The following is a 25555-nucleotide window of genomic DNA, read 5'->3' on the forward strand; positions in this document are numbered from 1 at the left end:
CAAAATAAGTTTGATGATAGCGAATATATTTTTTTTCTTCTACTGATTGTCGTAGGAACCAAACAAAAACCCCAAACCATTTATCTGTTGGGTCATTAATTGATATATGAACTTGTGAATTTATTGGGCCGTGTAATTAGTTAAGTAGTTGGGCCAAAATCATTCTTGGACTGAGATCCTATCTTTGTTTCTGGTGGACTGATTTCATGAAGATGAAAAGAAATGGAAACAGTTTATTTCGGGTTATAAATAATTTATATGGGTTTAAGTCAGATAAGCAGAAATAGCTGGGTGGTTTGAGATGTTAGCTGGTGAACGAGAGGTCTTGAGTTCGAGCCTTGTCCGGGGTATTTTTTTTAGGAAAAGCTTTTTGAGGTAGCTATTCTATTTATTTATCTATTTATTATTATATTCATCATTATTATCATTATTACTACAAATAAAACTACTAATATTATTACCAAAAATTATTATTTTCAATATCATTGTTAAATCTAATTATTAGTAGTATTATCCTTATTTTAGAGTTATTATAATTATTAAGTTTACAAACAAAAGCGATTTTTTATATAAAAAGTATATTACTCACTATATTTTTATATGAAACGTTGTTAACTATAATGATAACTAAATTACATATAGTGTATAAGTATATTTAATAATATCAACACATATATAAATATAAATATTAAACTTAATACATTATATATATACATAACATTAAGTTATAATGTAATAATATATTATAATAAAATATATACATATATGAGACATATAATTTATATCACTAATAATTATATATGAATTTATTCGATAACAATTATATATGTTAATATATATAATTGATATAGGTTCGTGAATCCAAGGTCAACCCTGCATTGTTCAATATAGTCATATGTATTTTTACTACAAAATACATTTGGTGAGTTCATTTGCTCCCTTTTACTCTTTACGTTTTTGGACTGAGAATACATGCAAATGCTTTATTAACTGTTTTACAGTATTTATATGCGTGAGTTCATTTGCTCCCTTTTACTCTTTACGTTTTTGGGCTGAGAATACATGCAAATGCTTTATTAACTGTTTTACAGTATTTATATGCGTGAGTTCATTTGATTCCCTTTTACTCTTTACATTTTTAGGACTGAGAATACATGCGCTGTTTTTACAACTGCTTTATTAAATGCTTTTGAAATATATTTTGAACTGCGAATACATGAAATGCTTTTATAAATGTTTGACGAGATAGACACAAGCAAAACATTCCTCGAATGAATTATTATGCAGACGGAAGTTCTGTGGATTATTATTGAATTAGTTGGACGTTATAATTTCCACTAATTGTTGTGAATATTTTCCCCTGATTATTATTGCTTAGTAACCTAAGAATTAGAATCGGGTATGGCCCTAATTCACGCGAATCCTAAAGGTAGCTACCGGGTTTAACACCCTCACACAGAATGTTCACTAGACGGAAGGGCTAGTGGGCGTGGTGTTTAGTACTTCGAAGTTTATATGATTATTATACAGATGAGATGTTCTGTTTTGGGGATATTATTATGCGCATTATATGTTAAGGTCGGTTACCAAGCTAAGCAATGAAAAGTGAATATTATGTATCGAGAGAATGATTTTATACACAGGTTATGTGTATGTTATTTTTGTGCACGAGATATGTGTACGGTTACTAAGATTTATGAAAGATGATTTCATACACGAGAAAGGTGTACTGTATTTAAAAGATATCGCATGTACATTACAGGTGGGTATAGGATTCGAGCCCATTTGTACCATGCAGGATTTAAATCTTGTGGTCTATCAAAATGATGAATTTTATTGTTTTATGATAAACCTATGAACTCACCAACCTTTTGGTTGACACTTGAAAGCATGTTTATTCTCAGGTATGAAAGAAATCTTCCGCTGTGCATTAGCTCATATTAGAGACATTACTTGGAGTCATTCATGACATATTTCAAAAGACGTTGCATTCGAGTCGTCAAGTTCATCAAGATTATTATTAAGTCAATTATAGATGGATATATTATGAAAGGGTATGCATGCTGTAACGACCCGACCAAAACCGTTATTGACGGCGCCGTTAACTTAGGTCCCGTTGCGTGGTCGTAGTCCCTATATGAGACTCGTTTGACCAAAATTATGTCGCATTCATTTGAAAGGTACAAGACTTGCAAGTTTAGTTTACAAAACCGTTCGACAACAAGTCTAAGTTTACAAAAGTCATAAAGTATAAATGAAATAACTTGCGACATAATTAGTTTAAAAACACAGTTGCTATAAATAGCGTAAGTATGTAAACAAAAGTTTGAATCCAAAGGTGCTATCACTAGCGTATGCATGTATGTATGCTTGACTCCAAGCATGAAATCAGAGTGTATGCATGTATGCTTGACCCCAAGCAAGTATGAATGTACGCGGAAGCATGTATCAAATAGCCATGTATGAACCTGAGAAACATATAGAAAACTGTCAACGAAAAACGTTGGTGAGATCATAAATGTATTTGTAAACGTATATTTTGAACCACAATAGTTTGTATAGATGATTATCCAAATCGTATTTATTCCGAAGAATGTAGTTTGTATTGCGAGCACCCAATTACCAAAGCTTAACTGAATCTTCCCTCTGAATTTTGAATATAGTGTTAGAACATACACTATGCACGTTGAAATTATATTTCATCCACTAACGGTAGCGAACCGTCTGAATGAGGGTTCGTTAAACCCGTATGGCCACACAACATAATCACTCGCTTACACTTACACCCTGCAAGTGGAACTAATGATAATTGGATTGAGGACTTTTGTTCTAACTCGTCTGTATCTTTGTATTCGCATTTGTGTTCAAAGTATAAAAGTATGAAAAGTATATATACATGTGAAATGTATATAAGTATGTAATGTATATGTTTCTCAGCCCACGATTTAAAAGAATAAAAGTATTTGCAAAGGTGGGACTATGATCTCACCTCGAGTGCACGAGTATAAAGGTACTTCACAAAGTAACGTATGCATGAAAGTTGCTTAGCCTTGACCTAAACAAGTAAGTTTTATCAATTAACCGGTTACGACACAAGGTCGGGTGAAATGTGTTCAATTAGTCCTATGGCTCGTTACGACTCGAATAGTATAGCATGTGAATCACGTTGTCAAGTTTCATGCAAGAATCAAGTATAAAAGCATGTTAGAACGATTGTAATAAAGTTTGAGTTGACATTTCAAAACCTTACCATTAGAAAGGAAATCTTATTACGTTTCCAACGATATTTGATTCATCGAAAACGGAGTTACGGTCAAAAAGTTATGGCCAAAACAAGTTTGCTGAAGTTCGGATGAAACAGGCAATTGTCGCGGCGCGACAAATTGCTCCGCGGCGCGACAAATGCCTATTTTGAAGGTCAGAAAGCTTGAAAAACATGTTCTAAAATCACCCTTTGGGCCACGGCGCGACAAATTGCTCCGCGGCGCGACAATGGCCGTGGCCTGGTACCAGGTCAGTTTCAAATGTTCAAGTCTTGGTCAAAACTTCAAACAACCATAAAACGCAAACCGTAAACAACTAGAAGACGTATCTTATACCGTTGGAAAGCTCTTTTGACAAGGAACACAACTAAGCACTTATCATCAAACAAAAACAACATTTTCCATAACCGATTTCTCGTCAAGTGATCGTTTAAAAGTCCATTTTCAAAGTTTCAAGTTCATCAATTGCATTTTAAGTTTCGGGAATCCAATTCACACATATGATATGCCGTTTTGAAGGTAATGAAGCATACATTACTACTAAACACTAACAATTAACATTCCATGGCATTTAAACATCCAAATGTTCATGTCAAGAACTATCAAACCCTAGTCAAACATCATAAAATCATTAATCGGGTTTTTGAAGTTTTCTTAATCAACCTACACATCCAAACGAAGCTAGTGATACTAGTAACACAATTAAAACATGCACTTTAACAATCTAACAACATTAACTCATCCAAAATCAAGGATTAAGCAAACCCATTTCAAATGTTCAAACTAGTTACTCAAAACAACGAATCGAGCAAACAAAACATATATTCATGTTATACACGAGCCATAGACACTAACTAACACCATTTCAAGTCAAAAACACGAATTTATAGAAATCTAGAGTTTTTAGAAAGTTACCCAAACGAGATGAAGTTGGTATCAAATTGTAGAGGATGAAGAGAGGATTCCAAATATGTAATTTGTTTTGAAGTTTGCTTCCCGATCCGGATTTAGATGATGATTTATGTTTGTGTTCTTGAGAGAAAAAAAGAAAGAAAGAAGGAAAAAGAAATGGATGAATGAGGGGTGGAGGTGGTGAGTGGTTGACTAGTCAACTACTAGCCACCTCTTTGGTCAAGTGGCGGAACTAGTCCCTCAAGTTTCAGAGCGGGTGCGGGAATTAACCAAACGAATATTTTTAAAACGCTCGAGTAAACGGGTGATGTCAAAATTAAATAGCGGGAATATAATGAACGTTACTCACGGAAACTATTAATTTAAATACGAAAGATTATGTTTTAAAAAAAAAGACGGTGTTAAAATTAAATTTAACGGAAAAAGGCGGGATGTTACATTATCCACACCTCAAAAGAAATTTCGTCCCGAAATTTAGTTGGAAGTAGTAGTCGTTGTTTCTTCCTCGAGATCTTGCGTTGTCGGTTCTACGAATAAGTGAAGGTACTCCCTTGGGTATTTCAACGAACTTTGACAGTCGGGATTTCACGTCGTCTTAGAGTTTGGGTTCACGATTCATGGTTTCGACCGGCCCTCCTAGGAATGAAGTTTATCGTCGATAGTGAGTTCATCAAAGAAGATAACAAGTTCTCGTTTCGCAAAACACGTCTTTGAGTTGATACATCGAACGTAGGATAAACGGAGACTCAAAATGGGTCGGAAAATCTAAACGGCTAGCGACGGGTCCAAAACTCCCCAAGATTTCAAAAGGATTAAAATATCACGGATTTTGTTTTCTATGTTTCCCGAAACGGACTGCACCTTTCCAAGGTGCGACTCTTAACGTGACGCGGTTTCCCACGTGGAATTTGAAATGTTTACGTCTAAATCGGCGTAGCTCATTTGGCGACAACGAGTCGTGTTGGGTCTTTCTTGGATATGGATAAGTTTTCTCGGTCGCTCATGCATAATCCCGGTCCCGGTGAATTGGTCATCGTTTACTTGGTTCGACAAAAGGAGAATGACGTTTCCGGTCACATGTGGTTTCAAAAGGAGTGACGTTAAAACTCGAATGAAAATCATTGTAGTACGAGGATTCGGTTAAAGGAAAATACTTTTCTCAAGTAAATTTGAAGTTGGTAATACAAACTTGTATTATGGTTTCCAAGGTTTAAATCGCATGTTTGTTTGGTCCGTCGGGTTGTGGATGGTACGCGGTACTCATGTCTAAACGCGGTCCCGAGGCTCTTTGTAAGGTACTCCAAAATCTAGAAATGAAACGAGGATCTCGATCCGAAACGAGGTACATCTCTTTAAAGTATATTGAACAAGTTTGCTAGGAATTGAAAACGTTATCTAGGACAAGTTTCTCAAGAAAATTCGCGTCGCGGAAGATTTATCGGTTTCCAAAAACGTTCGTCGGGGCAAGTTCTTATCGGGTTTTGAAAACGATTGTTAGGACTATCCACCCTCGCGGCGAATACTTGTATGACGTGAAGAGTCGCTCTCCATTGAGAATTTAGAATAAGGACCTCCTGAACCGGAAGTACGAGGGTGATGCAAGAGAAGTTTCCGCCCCGATGTGAGCATAACGAGTAAATTGTAGTTAGTCAATAAGACTGCGCGAGAACGAGCTAGTATACCCGTGTGACATACGGTTGAAGTCGAATGGAATCGGTAATTCATTCGGAAGCATAAATATAATTTGACAATAATTGAAGGTGTGTCCCCGGTATGGTTGTTATAAATATTCTCGGAGTTTTCGGATGTCCAAACATGAAAGGATGAAGTCATGTACATGGCACATGGTGGTGTTTAGGTTGATCGAGTCTAACCACCATCACGTGTCACTAGAACTTTGGTATGTCTTACCGTAATATAACCACGTTGATCGAGTGTCGTTATATTACGCCAAATCATACTTCCATTCCCACATCACTCCATGAGTTCAAGTTCGTGTCATCGTGAAAATCTAAAATGAACAAAATGTAACGACGTCTCAAACATGATTCGTATTGAATCGAAAGAATTAGTGCAACTCTAAAGATGCGTTCCCCGAGGGAAGTGTATAAGTGATTGTTCACGTCAATGCGGTTCGAATCAGACAATAAAGTAGTTAGGTATGAAAAGAGTAACGAGTCATGATAGCGAGTAGTACGCAACCGTAGCGATAAATAGTGATGACGATACTCACCTAGAGTAGTGACAGTGACTTTACAATACTCATGGATAGTAAGCTAAGACGGGGTGGATAACAACCAAAGAATTTGAGTTCCCGAGCTAGAGTAGCTAACGAAGTCGCGGTCATCCGTACGCGTATGAATCTTGAATTCACGTGTGTTACCAAAAAGTGGCGGAATACGAGTTCGTAGGATGAAGGTTGGGTACCATTAAAAAGTTTGCCTAAGAATGGTTCAAGTATAATGCACAAGTAGTCAAGTAAGTGCTATCTATAGCAAATGTATGTCAGAATGCAAATGCTAACTATCCGGTTGTAGTCTAGACTCACTAATGCGTCCTAACGACTCTGTTAGACACACTAATGCACGTCCTAGTTCCCTACAACCAACGCTCTGATACCACTTGTAACGACCCGACCAAAACCGTTATTGACGGCGCCGTTAACTTAGGTCCCGTTGCGTGGTCGTAGTCCCTATATGAGACTCGTTTGACCAAAATTATGTCGCATTCATTTGAAAGGTACAAGACTTGCAAGTTTAGTTTACAAAACCGTTCGACAACAAGTCTAAGTTTACAAAAGTCATAAAGTATAAATGAAATAACTTGCGACATAATTAGTTTAAAAACACAGTTGCTATAAATAGCGTAAGTATGTAAACAAAAGTTTGAATCCAAAGGTGCTATCACTAGCGTATGCATGTATGTATGCTTGACTCCAAGCATGAAATCAGAGTGTATGCATGTATGCTTGACCCCAAGCAAGTATGAATGTACGCGGAAGCATGTATCAAATAGCCATGTATGAACCTGAGAAACATATAGAAAACTGTCAACGAAAAACGTTGGTGAGATCATAAATGTATTTGTAAACGTATATTTTGAACCACAATAGTTTGTATAGATGATTATCCAAATCGTATTTATTCCGAAGAATGTAGTTTGTATTGCGAGCACCCAATTACCAAAGCTTAACTGAATCTTCCCTCTGAATTTTGAATATAGTGTTAGAACATACACTATGCACGTTGAAATTATATTTCATCCACTAACGGTAGCGAACCGTCTGAATGAGGGTTCGTTAAACCCGTATGGCCACACAACATAATCACTCGCTTACACTTACACCCTGCAAGTGGAACTAATGATAATTGGATTGAGGACTTTTGTTCTAACTCGTCTGTATCTTTGTATTCGCATTTGTGTTCAAAGTATAAAAGTATGAAAAGTATATATACATGTGAAATGTATATAAGTATGTAATGTATATGTTTCTCAGCCCACGATTTAAAAGAATAAAAGTATTTGCAAAGGTGGGACTATGATCTCACCTCGAGTGCACGAGTATAAAGGTACTTCACAAAGTAACGTATGCATGAAAGTTGCTTAGCCTTGACCTAAACAAGTAAGTTTTATCAATTAACCGGTTACGACACAAGGTCGGGTGAAATGTGTTCAATTAGTCCTATGGCTCGTTACGACTCGAATAGTATAGCATGTGAATCACGTTGTCAAGTTTCATGCAAGAATCAAGTATAAAAGCATGTTAGAACGATTGTAATAAAGTTTGAGTTGACATTTCAAAACCTTACCATTAGAAAGGAAATCTTATTACGTTTCCAACGATATTTGATTCATCGAAAACGGAGTTACGGTCAAAAAGTTATGGCCAAAACAAGTTTGCTGAAGTTCGGATGAAACAGGCAATTGTCGCGGCGCGACAAATTGCTCCGCGGCGCGACAAATGCCTATTTTGAAGGTCAGAAAGCTTGAAAAACATGTTCTAAAATCACCCTTTGGGCCACGGCGCGACAAATTGCTCCGCGGCGCGACAATGGCCGTGGCCTGGTACCAGGTCAGTTTCAAATGTTCAAGTCTTGGTCAAAACTTCAAACAACCATAAAACGCAAACCGTAAACAACTAGAAGACGTATCTTATACCGTTGGAAAGCTCTTTTGACAAGGAACACAACTAAGCACTTATCATCAAACAAAAACAACATTTTCCATAACCGATTTCTCGTCAAGTGATCGTTTAAAAGTCCATTTTCAAAGTTTCAAGTTCATCAATTGCATTTTAAGTTTCGGGAATCCAATTCACACATATGATATGCCGTTTTGAAGGTAATGAAGCATACATTACTACTAAACACTAACAATTAACATTCCATGGCATTTAAACATCCAAATGTTCATGTCAAGAACTATCAAACCCTAGTCAAACATCACAAAATCATTAATCGGGTTTTTGAAGTTTTCTTAATCAACCTACACATCCAAACGAAGCTAGTGATACTAGTAACACAATTAAAACATGCACTTTAACAATCTAACAACATTAACTCATCCAAAATCAAGGATTAAGCAAACCCATTTCAAATGTTCAAACTAGTTACTCAAAACAACGAATCGAGCAAACAAAACATATATTCATGTTATACACGAGCCATAGACACTAACTAACACCATTTCAAGTCAAAAACACGAATTTATAGAAATCTAGAGTTTTTAGAAAGTTACCCAAACGAGATGAAGTTGGTATCAAATTGTAGAGGATGAAGAGAGGATTCCAAATATGTAATTTGTTTTGAAGTTTGCTTCCCGATCCGGATTTAGATGATGATTTATGTTTGTGTTCTTGAGAGAAAAAAAGAAAGAAAGAAGGAAAAAGAAATGGATGAATGAGGGGTGGAGGTGGTGAGTGGTTGACTAGTCAACTACTAGCCACCTCTTTGGTCAAGTGGCGGAACTAGTCCCTCAAGTTTCAGAGCGGGTGCGGGAATTAACCAAACGAATATTTTTAAAACGCTCGAGTAAACGGGTGATGTCAAAATTAAATAGCGGGAATATAATGAACGTTACTCACGGAAACTATTAATTTAAATACGAAAGATTATGTTTTAAAAAAAAAGACGGTGTTAAAATTAAATTTAACGGAAAAAGGCGGGATGTTACACATGCCTTCAACTTTCGATGTAAATGAAAGTTTATTTTTTAAAAACGAATGCAATGTTTGTAAAATATATCATATAGAGGTCAAGTACCTCGTAATGAAATCAACTATTGTGAATCGTTTATAATGTATATGAACGGGTCCTTTCAGATCGGTTGGATCAAGAGCTGTCTTTTTTCTTCTATGGCTTCTCTTTTACTGAATGGAAGTCCATCTTCAGAGTTTCCTATAGGTCGGGGTCTTAGACAAGGTGATCCCTTGTCTCCTTTCCTTTTCATTATCGGGATGGAAGGCTTAAAAGCAGCTATTAATGACGCCATGGATTTCGCTTTATATAATCCTGTTCGAGTGGGGCCGAGGGATAATTAGCGTGGCATTGCTTTATGTATGTATGCAGATGATGTTTTATTCATGGGAGAATGGTCTCAATCGAACGCTTCAAACCTTAAGCTGATTCTTGATTGTTTCTTTCGCGTTTCGGGATTGAAAATTAATCTCCTTAAATCTTCCCTTTATGGTGTGAGAGTTAGTCAAGTTGAGGTGAATCAGTTGGCTGAAAACATTGATTGTTGCCCCTCTTCCTTACCGTTTCATCACCTTGGTTTACTGGTTGGATATAATATGAACAAGACGGAAAATTGGAATTGCGTTATTGATAAGGCGAGAAAACGTCTTGCATCTTGGAAGGCAAATTTGATTTCGATAGGTGGTAGATTAACGCTTCTAAAATCGGTTTTAGGAGCTATTGGTACGTAATATATGTCTTTATTTAAAGCTCCTAAGAAGGTTATTAATAAACTTGAATCGTTACGAGCATCCTTCTTTTGGGGTGGAAAAGAAGAAGAGCGAAAGGTTCATTGGATTAAGTGGCGTGTGGTTCTTAACCCGATTAATTGTGGCGGGTTAGGAGTGGCGAGTCTTCGTTCTCTTAACTTGGCGCTAATTTACAAGTGGAGATGGAGGTTGGTTTTGAATCATTCTTCAAGTTGGACAAAGATTATAAAGGCAATCCAGGGTAATAGTTTTGGTGATGATATCCCTTGTGAAAAAACGCTACTGGTGTGTGGAACTCTATTAAGAAATGCATAGATGATATTCACTCTTCTAATGCTATTGTTGCATCTAGTTTAAGGCTTTCCATTGGTAACGGCACATCGGCTAACTTTTGGTCTGATCCATGGCATGAAGGTATTACATTGGCATCTAAATTCCCACGTTTTTTCGCGTTAGAAACCAATAAAATATGCAAAGTGTCGGATCGTGTTCTTGTTCCGGGTGGTTCTTTTGCGTGGCGCAGAAATCCTAGAGGGGGTGTCGAATCTTCGCAACTTTGTTTATTGTTAAACATTGTGAACCATGTTACTCTTCTTGCGGACGATGATCAATGGTGTTGGGATGGGTTTAATTCCGGTTCATTTTCGGTTGCTCAAGCGAGAAAGCTGATCGATAAACTTGATCATGTTAACTCGCTTCGGCCCACTCTTTGGTGTAAGTACGTCCCCATTAAACTCAATGTTTTTGTTTGGCGTCTTCGTTATCTCAGGCTCCCGACGAGATTGAACTTGCTGGCTCGAGGGTTGGATTTTGATAATGGTGCTTGTGGCTTGTGCGCTAATGAATTAGAAGATGAATTTCATTTGTTTACCATCTGTGAGACTAGTAAAGATGTATGGAGACAAGTTGGTAGATGGATTAACATGAACATTCCTCTCTGGAGTTCCATTGATGCTATTTGGGCACGGGTGGATGGTGTCCCAATTATTGGCAAGCAAAGAATCATTCTCCGGGTCGTTATCATCGCTATTTTATGGAGCATTTGGAGGATTCGAAATAGCACCGTCTTCAAGGATCCCAAATTCCGGAAATGTCATGTTTTTGATAGCATTGTTGTTTCTAGCTTTAATTGGTTGTTTTCGAGATTCTCAAAGGTTAGAGTAAATTGGTCTGTGTGGTTACAAGATCCAATGAACGCTTTGTAATTTGTTTTCTAGCTTCTCGCTAGTTTTTTTAATATAATTTCTTCTGCCGTCCAAAAAAAACATAGTTAGGTGTTAAAAAAATATTTTTATTTATAAATTTTTTTTTCCAGATAATAAAACGTTTAAAGTACAAATAAAATTACAACATTTGAATCGTATATGGTACCCTCTTTTAATGAAAGGGATTGTTTGGAAACTATAAAAATAAATGGGAAATGGCGTAATGCGCACCCATTGAGCGGGTAACGACGTGGACTCGAGCCATTCTTCTTTGCCTGCGTAGTTCATCTTTTTATTTTTTATTTTTTATTATTCCATCTATATCCAATTGAAAGATTCAAGTGTAAAATGTTACACAATATACCCTTGCATTTTCATTTGTTAGACAAAATGGTCAAGAAACTGATTAATTTGTTACTATTATTCTTTAGTGTTCATCACTTTTGTAATATTGTTGCTACGTTAGTGCTACATTACATATAAATTTATTTGATACGATTATGTTATTGGCGATCATATTAGCTTTCATGATTATACCTAAGCAAATAGTTTTACTATTTCTCGTGCGGTTAAAGTATCATCCATACTGATGTAATTAATGTAATTACTTATCAAATAATCAAAGAATAATAAAAAAAATGTTTATAGAAGTTGTGACGTTTATTTATAGAAGTATTGTACTACAACAACATTACTTAATCTCGCTGAAGTAGCGTATAAGGCATAAATGTATTACTATATTATTAACATCAAAAGTTCAAACGAAAACCACAAAAATTTACGGACTATAAGAATTTTTAAATTATAGAGACTTTGACATGTTATTTTTTTTTTAAAGGCAAATGAAATTTTATTAACACACAATATCAATTACAAATATAACATTGGGATCCATATACAAACATTAAACACCAATGCCATAAACAAGTACATTATACACGAACAGAACTTTGACATGTTAATAAGTTAAATCACATGTGATAATTGATGTAGATTAATACTAAATTGAAAGAATTTAAGAAAATCTCAAATTTACATTTGTAATCGATTTTATATTTTAGGGTTTACATGTGCATGTTTAGTATATGAACATACATATATTTCACATAATGTAATAGTATTACATGTATTTTGTGATTTTAAACTTTGTTTGTCAATAATAAGAACATTAAATAACGTATTTAATTAGTCAGTGTGTTACTATGTATAAAGTAATTTGTGTTTCAACATAATATTATTAATAATAAATTTTTTTTTATTCTTTTCTTTTATCAATAATCATTTATCATCTATTCTGTTATATTGTAAACTTTTTTTCTCTTTCTTTTGAAAAGTAAGCATTTCCATTACATTGTAAACTAATATTTGTATACACTGCTAATTTATGTAGAATTTATGGTACAATCAAGTGATGTTTGATGTGTCTGTTATGTATACACCCCTTTTCCCTTTTGCTTGTCAACAAATTAAATGTGATGCAAAATATAACGGAATAAAATGAAATTTATATATGTTAAAGTTGTTTTGGGTAGACCTTAAATAGTAGAGGGGAGTTAAAAGACAAGTTAACTATAAGTTGAAGATTCCAAATCCAATAGCACAAACCAACATCCTCCTATAGAATAAGATTCTCAAATTTACTAGTATATAAGATTCCGTTACAAAAGTATTTATTAAAGTGCAACCTGCCTCTATATTTTTTTTTATTTAATTATCAAATATTCATCTATATTACCTCAATGCCTAAATCATCAATACGTAATATATGTTTATATACAATACAATTATCGAAATATACATAGAGAGAGCACATATCAAGGAAACAAGTTTTGGGAGATTTGGTCATAAAATGTGGGAAATGTTTTTCTCTACTCAGGTTATATGAGAAAGTAACTAATTTTATTTAGATATAGGATAGGATTCAATGGGGTACCTCGTGCTCGTTTCCTTGAATTTTTCTGACCGTTGAAAGATACATTGCTAGTATCTTGTTAAGATGTTAGGACCACAATTTTTAAGTTTTACATTATTAATTAATTATTAATAAATAATTTCTAGTTGACTTTTCTATACGTTAAAATCATCTTCTGTGAGTGTCAACATGTATATAATTTTTCATGAATTATAAACATACTTTTAATAACCGGCCAGTTCATTTCAAGCATTAAGTAATTATTTTTCTTTAGACTTTCGAAAATCTTTTTCATGCAGCTTCCAATGTGCTCATATAGTCATATGTGTATATGTCCAAATTTATATTCTCATTTTTTATTAATTATATCTTATTTATGTCTGTAACATCCCGCGTTTTTCCGTTAAATTTATTTTAACACCGTCTTTTTTTTTTTTTTTTTTTTATAATATCCCTCGTTATTTAATTTTAACGTCACCCGTTTACACGAGCGTTTTTAAAATATTCGTTTGGTTAATTCCCGCACCCGCTTTGAAACTCGAGGGACCAAAGTTGCAAAGGGGCCTAACTAGTGACTAGGTCAACTAGTCAAACCCCATCTCATCCATTCATTTTCACCAACACTTTCACCTTCTTCCTCCCTTTTTCTCTCTACTTCCCTTTTATGAACACAAAACCCTCAAACACAAATTCATCATCTAAAACCGAATCATGGAGCAAACATCAAAACAAATTACATTTTCGTGATCCTCTCTTCATCCTCTACATTTTGATACCAATTTCATCTCATTTGGGTAACTTTCTAAAATCACTAATTTTCTTTAAATTCGTGTTTTTGACTTAAAATTTTGTTAGTTAGTGTCTATGGCTCGTGTATAACATGAATATATGTTTTGTTTGCTCGATTTGTTGATTTGGAGTAACTAGTATGAACTTTGAAATGAGTGTGCTTAATCTTTGATTTTGAATGATTAAATGTTGTTTAATTGTTAATGTTCATGTATTAAATGTGTTACTAGCATCATTAGCTTCAATTTGATGTGTAGGTTGATTAAGAAAACTTCAAAAGCATGATTATTGATTTTGAGATGTTTGACTAGGGTTTGATAGTTCTTGACATGAATTTTTGGATGCTTGAATGCCATGGAATGTTAATTGTTAGTGTTTAGTTGTAATGTATGCTTCATTACCTTCAAAACGGCATATCATATGTGAGAATTGGATTCCCGAAACTCAAAATGCATTTGAGGAACTTGAAAATTTGAAAATAGACTTTTATTGATCACTTGACGAGAAATCGGTTGTTGAAAATGATGTTTTTGATTGATGATATGTGGTTAGTTGTATTCCTCGTCAAAATACCTTTTCAACGATATATGATAGGCATTATAAGTGTTTCCGGGTCATAAATTAGGTTAGTTTGATATTTGGTTCGTGCACTTAGAGTTGCAGCAAACAGGGCCTGGAAACAAACCAGGACGCCGTCCAGAAACTCAGGACGCCGTCCCACCTTTTGAACCTGGACGCCGTCTAGGATATCAGGACGCCATCCCACCCTTCATTTTGGGACGCCGTCTAGCCATTTGGGACGCCGTCCCATTGTACTAAAACTGGCTGTTTGAGTTGTCATTTGACGAAAAATGTTTGGGATGTTCTAGACCTCTAATTCACTTGCAACTTGTTTTAACATGCTTATATATGAATAACTAGCATAGAAAATTTGTCCGAGACCCGACCCGAACATGTTGACTTTTTCGTTGACTTTGACCCGACCAAGTTTGACTTTTTGTCAAACTTAACAAATTAATTATGCAATCTTTCTAACATGATTCTATACTTGTATCTTGCATGAAACTTGACAACGTGATTCACATGCTATACTATTCGAGTCGTAACGAGCCATAGGACTAATTGAACACATTTCACCCGACCTTGTATCGTAACCGGTTAATTGACACAACTTACTTGTTTAGGTCAAGGCTAAGCAACTTTCATGCATACGTTACTTTGTGAAGTACTTTTATACTCGTGCACTCGAGGTGAGATCATAGTCCCACCTTTGCAAATACTTTTATACTTTTAAATCGTGGGCTGAGAAACATATACTTTATATACATTCATACGGTTTATACTTTCATACTTTGAATACAAATGCGAATACAAGAGCAAAGATACATACGAGTTAGAACGAAAATCCTCAAGTTCAATTACCATTAGTTACACTTGTAGGGTGTGAGCGAGAAATTATGTTGTGTGGCCATGCGGGTTTGACGAACCCTCATCTGACGGATGAAACGTATTTTTGGTATATAGTGGAGGTTCTAACACTATTATGCAGAGGTAAGATTCAGTTAAGTTTTGGTAATTGGGTGCTCGTGATACAGACAACATCTTTTGGGATGTATACGCTTGATATTCACTTTATACTAAATCTTATGGTTTACAAACACATCTTTAGAGATGTATACGCCTTGATACTAAACCTTGTGATTCAAAAACATACTTTTACAAATACATTTATGATCTCACCAACGTTTTTCGTTGACAGTTTTCTACATGTTTTCTCAGGTTCATACTTGGCTACTTGATACATGCTTCCGCACTCTTGATTACTTGATTGGAGTCAACCATGCATGCATACGCTAGGGATAGCACTTTTGGATTCAAACTTTTGTTTACATACTTACGCTATTTATAGCAACTGTGTTTTTAAACTAATTATGTCGCAAGTTATTTCATTTATACTTTATGACTTTTGTAAACTTAGACTTGTTGTCGAACGGTTTTGTAAACTAAACTTGCAAGTCTTGTACCTTTCAAATGAATGCGACATAATTTTGGTCAAACGAGTCTCATATAGGGACTACGACCACGCAACGGGACCTAAGTTAACGGCGCCGTCAATAACGGTTTTGGTCGGGTCGTTACAATGTTAGTAACCCACTTTTAATCACAATGTTAATTCACTAGGGTACCTTTTACTTTCATAAACGAACTTTTATACAAATATTGAGAGACTATCGAAGTTTTTTAATTTGTCTTTGTAGACACACATCAGGAAATGTAAGTACACATAAATTTCTCAATTCACAATATCTCTATAATTAATTTTTTTTTAATATAAATGTATTTGAATTATTTTACATTTTACGATAATTTTTTAGGCACATTATAGTATGAAAAAAATACAAATTTGATGGCTTACAACATCAGCCATAAAAATAATTTTTAAACACAAATTATATACTTGAGGGGACTCTTAATGTATAATCTTTTTCTATTTTAATTCCACCTTTATAATTATCGTATATTAATATTATAATTATAATTATAATTATAATATAATATAATTTTATTATACATAATATAAATTAGTAGCCATGAAATTTTATTGTATCTGTCAACGTGACTAATTTTTCATTCCCTAATTTGCTTTTTTTAATGTAATAAGATAAGATAATAAGATGTTTTCATGTTTATTTTTTTTATTTTTTTTATTTTTTTTTAATTTTATTTTTATTTTTTTTCCCCCTAGAACCCGGGGATAACCGAACACTAGTTATACTTCATTGTCGCTATGGTAACCCAGGATATTGGGTGAACCAGCACATATACTATTCTTAAATAATACCGTAGTGTCTTTTACTTTATTACGATGTTTACGTTCCTTGATTTTTTTATTTTAATTTTCGCTTTCTAATTGGAGTAACTTACTGATGTTGATTATAATAAAAGCAATTTGATATATAATAAATATCAATAATGTTAACGTATGAATTATATATTGAAGAGAACTTACTTTATAATTATGTGAATTAATATGCGCTAAAATTTTACCGTCAATAAGTTTTACGTCACACAGCTTAGCGCCATGATGAACATGTGATAGCATATCATTAGTTTCCGAGAGACCTATACTCGTTTGTAGTTGCTAGTTTAGTATATAACGAGTGGTATCTATGAACCCACTAATTTTAAATATTTTTATAGAATCAATAATTTAAATTGTGTATGACATCACTAAATTTGGAGATGTGAATGTTAGGAAGAGGGATCGCCTGGACGTTGGGAGATATAAATTTGAGAGAAAAACAACTCTATTACTCACAAGAATAGATTTACAGAGTATTACAAAACTCTTACAAAAAAAAAAAAACTCTCAAATTTATATCTCCCAACGTCCAGGCGATCCCCTCTTCCTAATGATGGAAAATCGTGTGTACTTTCAAATCAGATTAACGCAGCGGATAGTTAAAATAAACTTATTATTACAAAACATGCACACGATATACCTTTAGATCCAGTTACACCACTAATAATTGTCAAAATATATAAATTCACAAAGTGAGTAAACGATATACCTTTCCTGAAGAAATGGATTGTAGGAGAGAAACTTACGATCAATAGTATGACCGTCTCTTTGGATAGTCCACACTACACTTCAAACGATCGCCAATGGATGCTAGTCCAATACCCAAGTAACAATTAATCAACTCTTGATTAATTGTCCGAAACTTTTAAAGACAAGAATACTTCGTATATTTTGGTTTGCAAAATAAAGAATCAAAGGAATATGTGATGACACTTGGTTTCCTTTAAAGTTGTGTCAAAACAAAAGGAATAGTGTTTTAAATATGTGTACTCTTCTTCTTTGTTTTTGGGAACTCACTCCCGTTATATATATTGAACATATATGTATATTATATAATATATAGGAATATATATTATATAATATATAGGAATAGAAATATTATGACACGTTCTATTCTGCTCCATATGTATACTATATAATATATAGAAATAGATTTATAATGACATGTTAACTGCTCCATAAACCTACTCCATGTTCCAACTCCAAGTTGGTATATACAGATGGCATATATAGTATACAAAGAATTATGACAAGCCAACTCCATGTTGGTTTTATTTTATTCAACATTCCATTCACTAATTCAAATGAAGTATATTAATTAGTTTTGCTTGGGTGATATACTAATATATATATATATCATATATATATATTTAGTTTGACGTCTAGGTGTATATGTGTGTGACCCCGAAGGCTCAAACGAATTTAGCCATATAGTTATATGTTGTACCTTGCACATTAATCCTACAGACTCCCACTTGTGCATGGTACAACATCATGTAACTATACAAACAATGGATACCGTCTAGCAACAGGCCATTGTCCCTAAATTCACGTGAGGGTAGTTTCTCAGAACTGCATACAGTAAGTGTTAAATGCCATTCGTCCTTTTGTTTCAAATACTTTAGTTAAACTTGAGATATGGATCATCGGGCATTCTCATTTGTTTAACAATTTTATTTCTCGATCTTAGAATTGAATTAGATCACCAGATTAATTAAGTATCATCTTAATTACATCTGGGTGCGGCCACACAAATATCTTATTCATTCATCGAGGAGCTCAAGAGTATCTAACTCCAAACATTTTGGAGGAACAAATCATATATTGCATACACGTGTCTCTCACGAGCTTTACATTATACCCAATAATGGCCTTTATTACAGCGTTATTCAGGACAGCATTTAACCATATCAAAGTACAATATTTCACACATCAAAACCGGCGTGCATCTCAAGTCTAAGGACATAAAAACATAATCACTAAAAGATTCACTACTGACAACCATCCATGTAGTGATATCTCGGTTGGGTCATTCCAATATTCATCATCAATGAATACATATGAATTTTGGTCTCTACAAGTTAACTATTTATCATCAATAAATATAAACCAAAACTTCATATTAATCTTAATTCATGTTATTCCCATAACATGATCGATTATGGAGATTTTGAATAATCAACAATTACTCATGGATTAAACATGCTAATATAGAACATAGTGATATAAATGAAAATGATCATACCATCAATATATCAATTCATTATGATAAAACTGTTTAATGTTCCAAAAATATCCAAATACTAAATTACAAATTAAAAAGATCAGCAGCATAACGAAGTCCAATACTACTAGCATGATCATCATGCTTGTTGTGTGTCATGGGCTTCGTGAACGGGTCAGCCACATTATCATCTGTATGAACCTTAAGAATACTAATATCATTCCTCTCAACGACTTCTTGAATGTAGTCAAACTTTCGAAGAATGTGTCTGCTACCTTTACGTACACGTGATTCTTTCGCAAGTATAATAGCACTTGAATTATCACAGTACATTTCCATAGGGGATTCAATGCTGGGAACTACTCCGAGTTCAGCAATAAACTTCCTAATCCAGACAGCTTCTTGAGCAGCTTCTGAAGCAGCAATGTATTCTGCTTCCGTTGTAGACTGTGCAACTGTGGTCTGCTTTGAGCTTCTCCAATCAACTGCCCCGCCATTCATGACAAAGACATACCCTGACTGGGATCGGGAATCATCTCGATCAGTTTGGAAGCTAGCATCTGTATAACATCTAATACTCAACTCTTCTTCCAAACCACCGTAAACCAAGAACATATCTTTAGTTCTCCGCAAATACTTAAGAATGCTCTTAACAGCAATCCAATGTTCTTCACCTGGATTCTGTTGATAACGACTCGTCAAACTCAAAGCTAACGAGACATCAGGTCTAGTACATAACATAGCATACATAATGGATCCTATAGCCGAAGCATAAGGAACACATTTCATTCGTCTTATCTCATCAGGTGTGATAGGACTTTGAGACTTGCTCAAGGTTATGCCCTTTTGCATGGGCAATGCTCCGCGCTTGGAGTTTTGCATGTTAAATCTTCGTAAGATTTTGTCAATGTTTGTACTTTGACTCAAACCAATAAGCCTTTTGGATCTATTTCTATAGATCCTGATTCCTAAAATATACTTAGCTTCTCCAAGATCTTTCATGGCAAAACATTTTCCAAGCCAAGATTTGACATCTTGCAAAGTTGGAATGTCATTTCCAATAAGTAGTATGTCATCAACATACAAGATCAAGAAGACAACTTTGCTCCCACTAGCTCTAATGTAAACACAGGGCTCATCTTGGTTTTGAGAAAAACCAAACTCTTTGATTTTCTGATCAAACTTAAGATTCCAGCTCCTGGATGCTTGCTTTAATCCATAAATGGATTTTAGAAGCTTGCATACTTTATTAGGATGCTTTGGATTTACAAACCCTTCCGGCTGAACCATATATACGTCCTCACTTAGGTCGCCATTTAGGAAAGCGGTTTTCACATCCATTTGCCATATTTCATAATTATGAAAAGCTGCTATGGCAATAAGTATCCTAATTGACTTAATGCTCGCGACTGGTGAATAAGTTTCCTCATAATCAATTCCTTGAGTTTGAGTATAACCTTTTGCCACCAATCGAGCCTTAAAAGTGTTTACATTACCGTCCATATCAGCCTTCTTCTTGTAGACCCATTTACACCCAACTGGTTTACAATTGGTTGGAAGATCAATCAAGTCCCATACTTGATTTTCTTTCATGGAATGCATCTCTGTATTCATAGCATCTCCCCATTTTTCAGATTCTAAACCTGATATGGCCTCATGGTAGCTAGAGGGTTCATCATAATCCCCTAGATGAGATTCATCTGAATTAATCAGAAGATTTAACTTCTCAGGTCGATGAGGAGTTCTACTAGATCTACGAATTATAGGTGCAACACGTTCTGGCTCATCAACAATGTGCTCAGCTTCAACGTGTGGATAACTAGTGCCTTCAAAAGGTATGTTACCTTGTGATTCTTGAATTTCTTCAAGATCTACTTTACTCCCACTGACTTCTTGTAAGAGAAGATCTCTTTCAAAGAATTCAGCAAACCGAGCAGTAAACACTTTGTTTTCAGCTTGGTAGTAAAAGTAGTAACCCATTGTTTCCTTTGGGTATCCCACAAAGTGACATTTGATACCTCTGGGTTCTAACTTGTTTGAAGTGTCACGTTTCACATACGCTTCACAACCCCAGACTTTCAAATAAGACAACTTAGGACTCTTTCCATGCCATAACTCATATGGTGTCTTATCTACCTTCTTGGTTGGAACCATATTGAGTATGCGTGCAGCAGACTCTAATGCATAACCCCAAAAAGACATCGGTAGAGTAGTTAGACTCATCATAGATCGAACCATATCAAGTAAAGTTCGATTCCTCCGCTCCGACACACCATTGTGCTGTGGTGTATAAGGTGGAGTGAATTGTGAGACAATCCCACAATTCTTCAGGTGGTCCAAAAACTCTTGACTCATATATTCCCCTCCCCGATCAGAACGAAGGGCTTTAATGGTCTTTCCAAGTTGATTCTCTACTTCATTTTGGAAGATTTTGAACGTTTCAAAAACTTCATGTTTATGTTTCAGCAAGTAAACATAACCATATCTACTATAATCATCAGTAAATGTAACGAAGTATGTTTCACCATTTCTAGACATAGTTCTAAAAGGGCCACATACATCAGTATGTATTAGTCCTAAAAGATCTTTAGCTCTTTCACCTAAACCGGAGAAAGGAGCCTTTATCATCTTTCCACATAAACATGACTCGCATACATCAAATGACTCAGAGCCAGTTGATTCCAAAATCCCATCAGATTGGAGTTTTGAAATGCGTTGTTTGTTTATATGACCAAGACGACAATGCCATAGATAGGTATTATTCAAGTCTTTCTTGACTCGTTTGACAGTACATGTATATACAGAATTATTATTTGAAATTACACCATGCATATCAATTTCAAAAATGCCATCACGTGGAATAGCATTAAAATAAAATACATTATTCTTAGAAACTGAAATACCAAAGTGCGTAAATGTAAGTTCAAAACTAACATTTTTCAAAAGAGAAACTGAAATTACATTGCTCGTAATACTAGGAGCATAATGACATTGTTCCAACAAAACAATAAGACCACTAGGTAGAGTAAGCTCATAGGTGCCAATAGCTTCGACTGCAGCTCGAGCCCCATTGCCCACTCTTAAGTCTAGTGTGTTGTTCTTCAGTCTCTTACTTCTTCTCATTCCCTGCATATTGTTACAGATGTGAGTACCACAACCAGTATCAAAAATCCAGGAATCACTAGAAAAAGTATATAACTGTATATGAAATATACCTGATTTGCTAGTCTGGCCAGCTTTGCCTTTTCTCAACTCAGATAGGTAGGAAGGACAGTTCCTCCTCCAGTGGCCAACTTTTCCACAGTGGAAACATTCGGCGTCTTTCGCTGGGTTTTCTTTCTTGGGAGGTGGTGGAATCTTTTTCTTAGCAATTGACTTGCCTTTTCCTTTTCCCCAAGTTTTTGGATTATTCTTTCTCACTCTACCTTCCCTAATCATAAGGACACCTGGATTGGAAACCTTATATGGAATATCCTGTTCAGCAGTTTTGAGCATCGAGTGCACCTCTGCCAGAGATTTCTCCCAACCTTGCATATTGTAATTCATCACAAATTGGTGATACGATTTTGGTAGTGAAACCAAAACCGTGTTCACGGCCAAGTTAGGCGGCAAGGTAGTTCCAAGTTTTTCCAATTGGTCAATGTAGCTTTTCATTTTTAAGACATGAGAACTCACTGATTGACCCTCCTCCATTTTGCATGTTTGAAGAAGCTTATAAGTTTCATATAACTCTTGACTAGCCTATTTCTGAAACATATTTTTCAACTCAGTCATCATATCATATGCTGTACGATCTTCCATTTCCTTTTGGAGGTCAGAAGTCATACTAGCAAGCATGATTAAAGCTATCTTCTCTTGCTCATCAAACAACTTCTGATAAGCATTCTTTTGAGCAGCAGTAGCTGTCTCAGGAGGAGCTTCGGGTAAGGGTTCTTCAATTTTGTTCAACTTCCCTTCAAATTTGAGAACAATTCTCAGGTTGCGGTGCCAATCGAGAAAGTTTGAACCATTAAGTTTCTCCTTTTCCAACAAAGAACGGAGGTTGATTTGGTTTACGTTTTGATTGTTTGACATCTACAAGAGAACAAGATTCAATTTTAGTATTTTCGATATTGTACTTTAATAAATTAATTACCCAAGTTTTAATATATTTAAAAACAATTAATTTACGAAAGCCTAAGATCCACATAGAGGTTCCATAACTACATCTGTTGATCAGCTAGCAGTTATAGAGTCTACTGGTAGGTAGCGAGTACCAATTGCATCACAGATGCAACTCTTAGATCTTTATGGGACCCTGAGATATGTGTAGTCTAACAAACTACTATTATCTATTGGCATGTTTGTCCCATCCTTGCCTCGATCTCAGGTCTCACCGTGAATACGATTAAGTCGTCCAATTTGGAAACAGTGGAAATTCAGCCTAGTCTCACTCGTAACTGAAAATTCACCTCGTGGCTATAATTCGATTAGGTCTCACCGTAATCAAAAAATAACGAGGAGTGTTTGCAAGCTCATTGGATGGCATGACTTAAATTTGACGGGTATTTTAAAAATGTTTGTGTTAACGAATAATGCATGCACACAAGATTCGCTACAATTTGTTAAAAAACATTTTAACCAATTTTATATATGTCGATCGTGTTTATGCGTCAAGTTTGTTATTTTATTTTATATAAAAAAAAATAACAAATACACACTGTGTATCATTTTAAAACATTTTTAAAAGATGTTGCTCATATATATTATTTGAGTTTCAAAAAATATTTAACTTTAAACTCGTTAGAGTTTAACTTTTTAAAATCATCAATTTTAACCTTTGAAACTCGTTACTAGTTTTATTTGATGTTTTCATCAAAAAACATTTAGCATATATTATAATCAACAATTAAATATAAATGCGTAAAAATAAAACACAACCATACCATGCATCACACACACATAGCCTAGCCCAAAAATCCTATGCTTGATCCCATGAGCCGACATGGGATCAAGAGGTCAAACTAAGGGTAATATCGTAGCTCCCACTTGATTCAAGAATCAAGTGAAAACTTGACAAACGCCATTGTTGTCAACTTGACCTGTTCGCCATCTTCTAAGCCAAAAGCATGTTGTATTTTATCTTCAATCTTCATCTTGTTACATTTATTTAAATTTGAAAATACAACTAAACTAGTACTTTTACAAATTGAAATAAACTTAAATACAATACTATGAAAATGAAAAATAAATATAATACAATTTTGGCTTCAAAATGGCCTTATAATACAAATAATCAACATGACACAATATAAATGTAATCAACAATCACAACAATCATACATAGGCCGGGGCATTATGGGCTATGTGTGCAATCACAATTCTAATAACTACATTATTAAAAACTACATATGGCTTGTCCATGGTTACAATGCATGTGTACAACCATGGAATGAAATAAACAACAATTATTCAAGCCATAATAAATAAATTCAAAATTTATAACAGTGATATTTTTCAGATCTTATTTGTGCGTCATGAGATTTAATTTAAAACAAACATGTTGAAATTGTAAAAAAAAAAAAGTTTTACTTTTTACCATCTCACAAAACTAGATCTGAGAAAATCACGTGACAATTAAAATGGTGTAAAAGCGGCTCGGATACCACTGATGGAAAATCGTGTGTACTTTCAAATCAGATTAACGCAGCGGATAGTTAAAATAAACTTATTATTACAAAACATGCACACGATATACCTTTAGATCCAGTTACACCACTAATAATTGTCAAAATATATAAATTCACAAAGTGAGTAAACGATATACCTTTCCTGAAGAAATGGATTGTAGGAGAGAAACTTACGATCAATAGTATGACCGTCTCTTTGGATAGTCCACACTACACTTCAAACGATCGCCAATGAATGCTAGTCCAATACCCAAGTAACAATTAATCAACTCTTGATTAATTGTCCGAAACTTTTAAAGACAAGAATACTTCGTATATTTTGGTTTGCAAAATAAAGAATCAAAGGAATATGTGATGACACTTGGTTTCCTTTAAAGTTGTGTCAAAACAAAAGGAATAGTGTTTTAAATATGTGTACTCTTCTTCTTTGTTTTTGGGAACTCACTCCCGTTATATATATTGAACATATATGTATATTATATAATATATAGGAATATATATTATATAATATATAGGAATAGAAATATTATGACACGTTCTATTCTGCTCCATATGTATACTATATAATATATAGAAATAGATTTATAATGACATGTTAACTGCTCCATAAACCTACTCCATGTTCCAACTCCAAGTTGGTATATACAGATGGCATATATAGTATACAAAGAATTATGACAAGCCAACTCCATGTTGGTTTTATTTTATTCAACATTCCATTCACTAATTCAAATGAAGTATATTAATTAGTTTTGCTTGGGTGATATACTAATA

At 34.5% G+C, this 25555-nt stretch overlaps 1 protein-coding gene across 1 annotated transcript; it reads left to right on the forward strand.

Moving 5' to 3' along the window:
* Positions 1-9528: 9528 nt before the first annotated feature.
* Positions 9529-10101, forward strand: LOC139868954 (uncharacterized). Its single transcript, XM_071857290.1, has 2 exons — positions 9529-9595; positions 9743-10101. The coding sequence occupies exons 1-2, from the start codon at positions 9529-9531 to the stop codon at positions 10099-10101; spliced, it is 426 nt and encodes a 141-aa protein (XP_071713391.1).
* Positions 10102-25555: the final 15454 nt, after the last annotated feature.

Source organism: Rutidosis leptorrhynchoides, chromosome 9 (assembly GCF_046630445.1).
Source record: "Rutidosis leptorrhynchoides isolate AG116_Rl617_1_P2 chromosome 9, CSIRO_AGI_Rlap_v1, whole genome shotgun sequence".
NCBI classification, from domain to species: domain Eukaryota; kingdom Viridiplantae; phylum Streptophyta; class Magnoliopsida; order Asterales; family Asteraceae; genus Rutidosis; species Rutidosis leptorrhynchoides.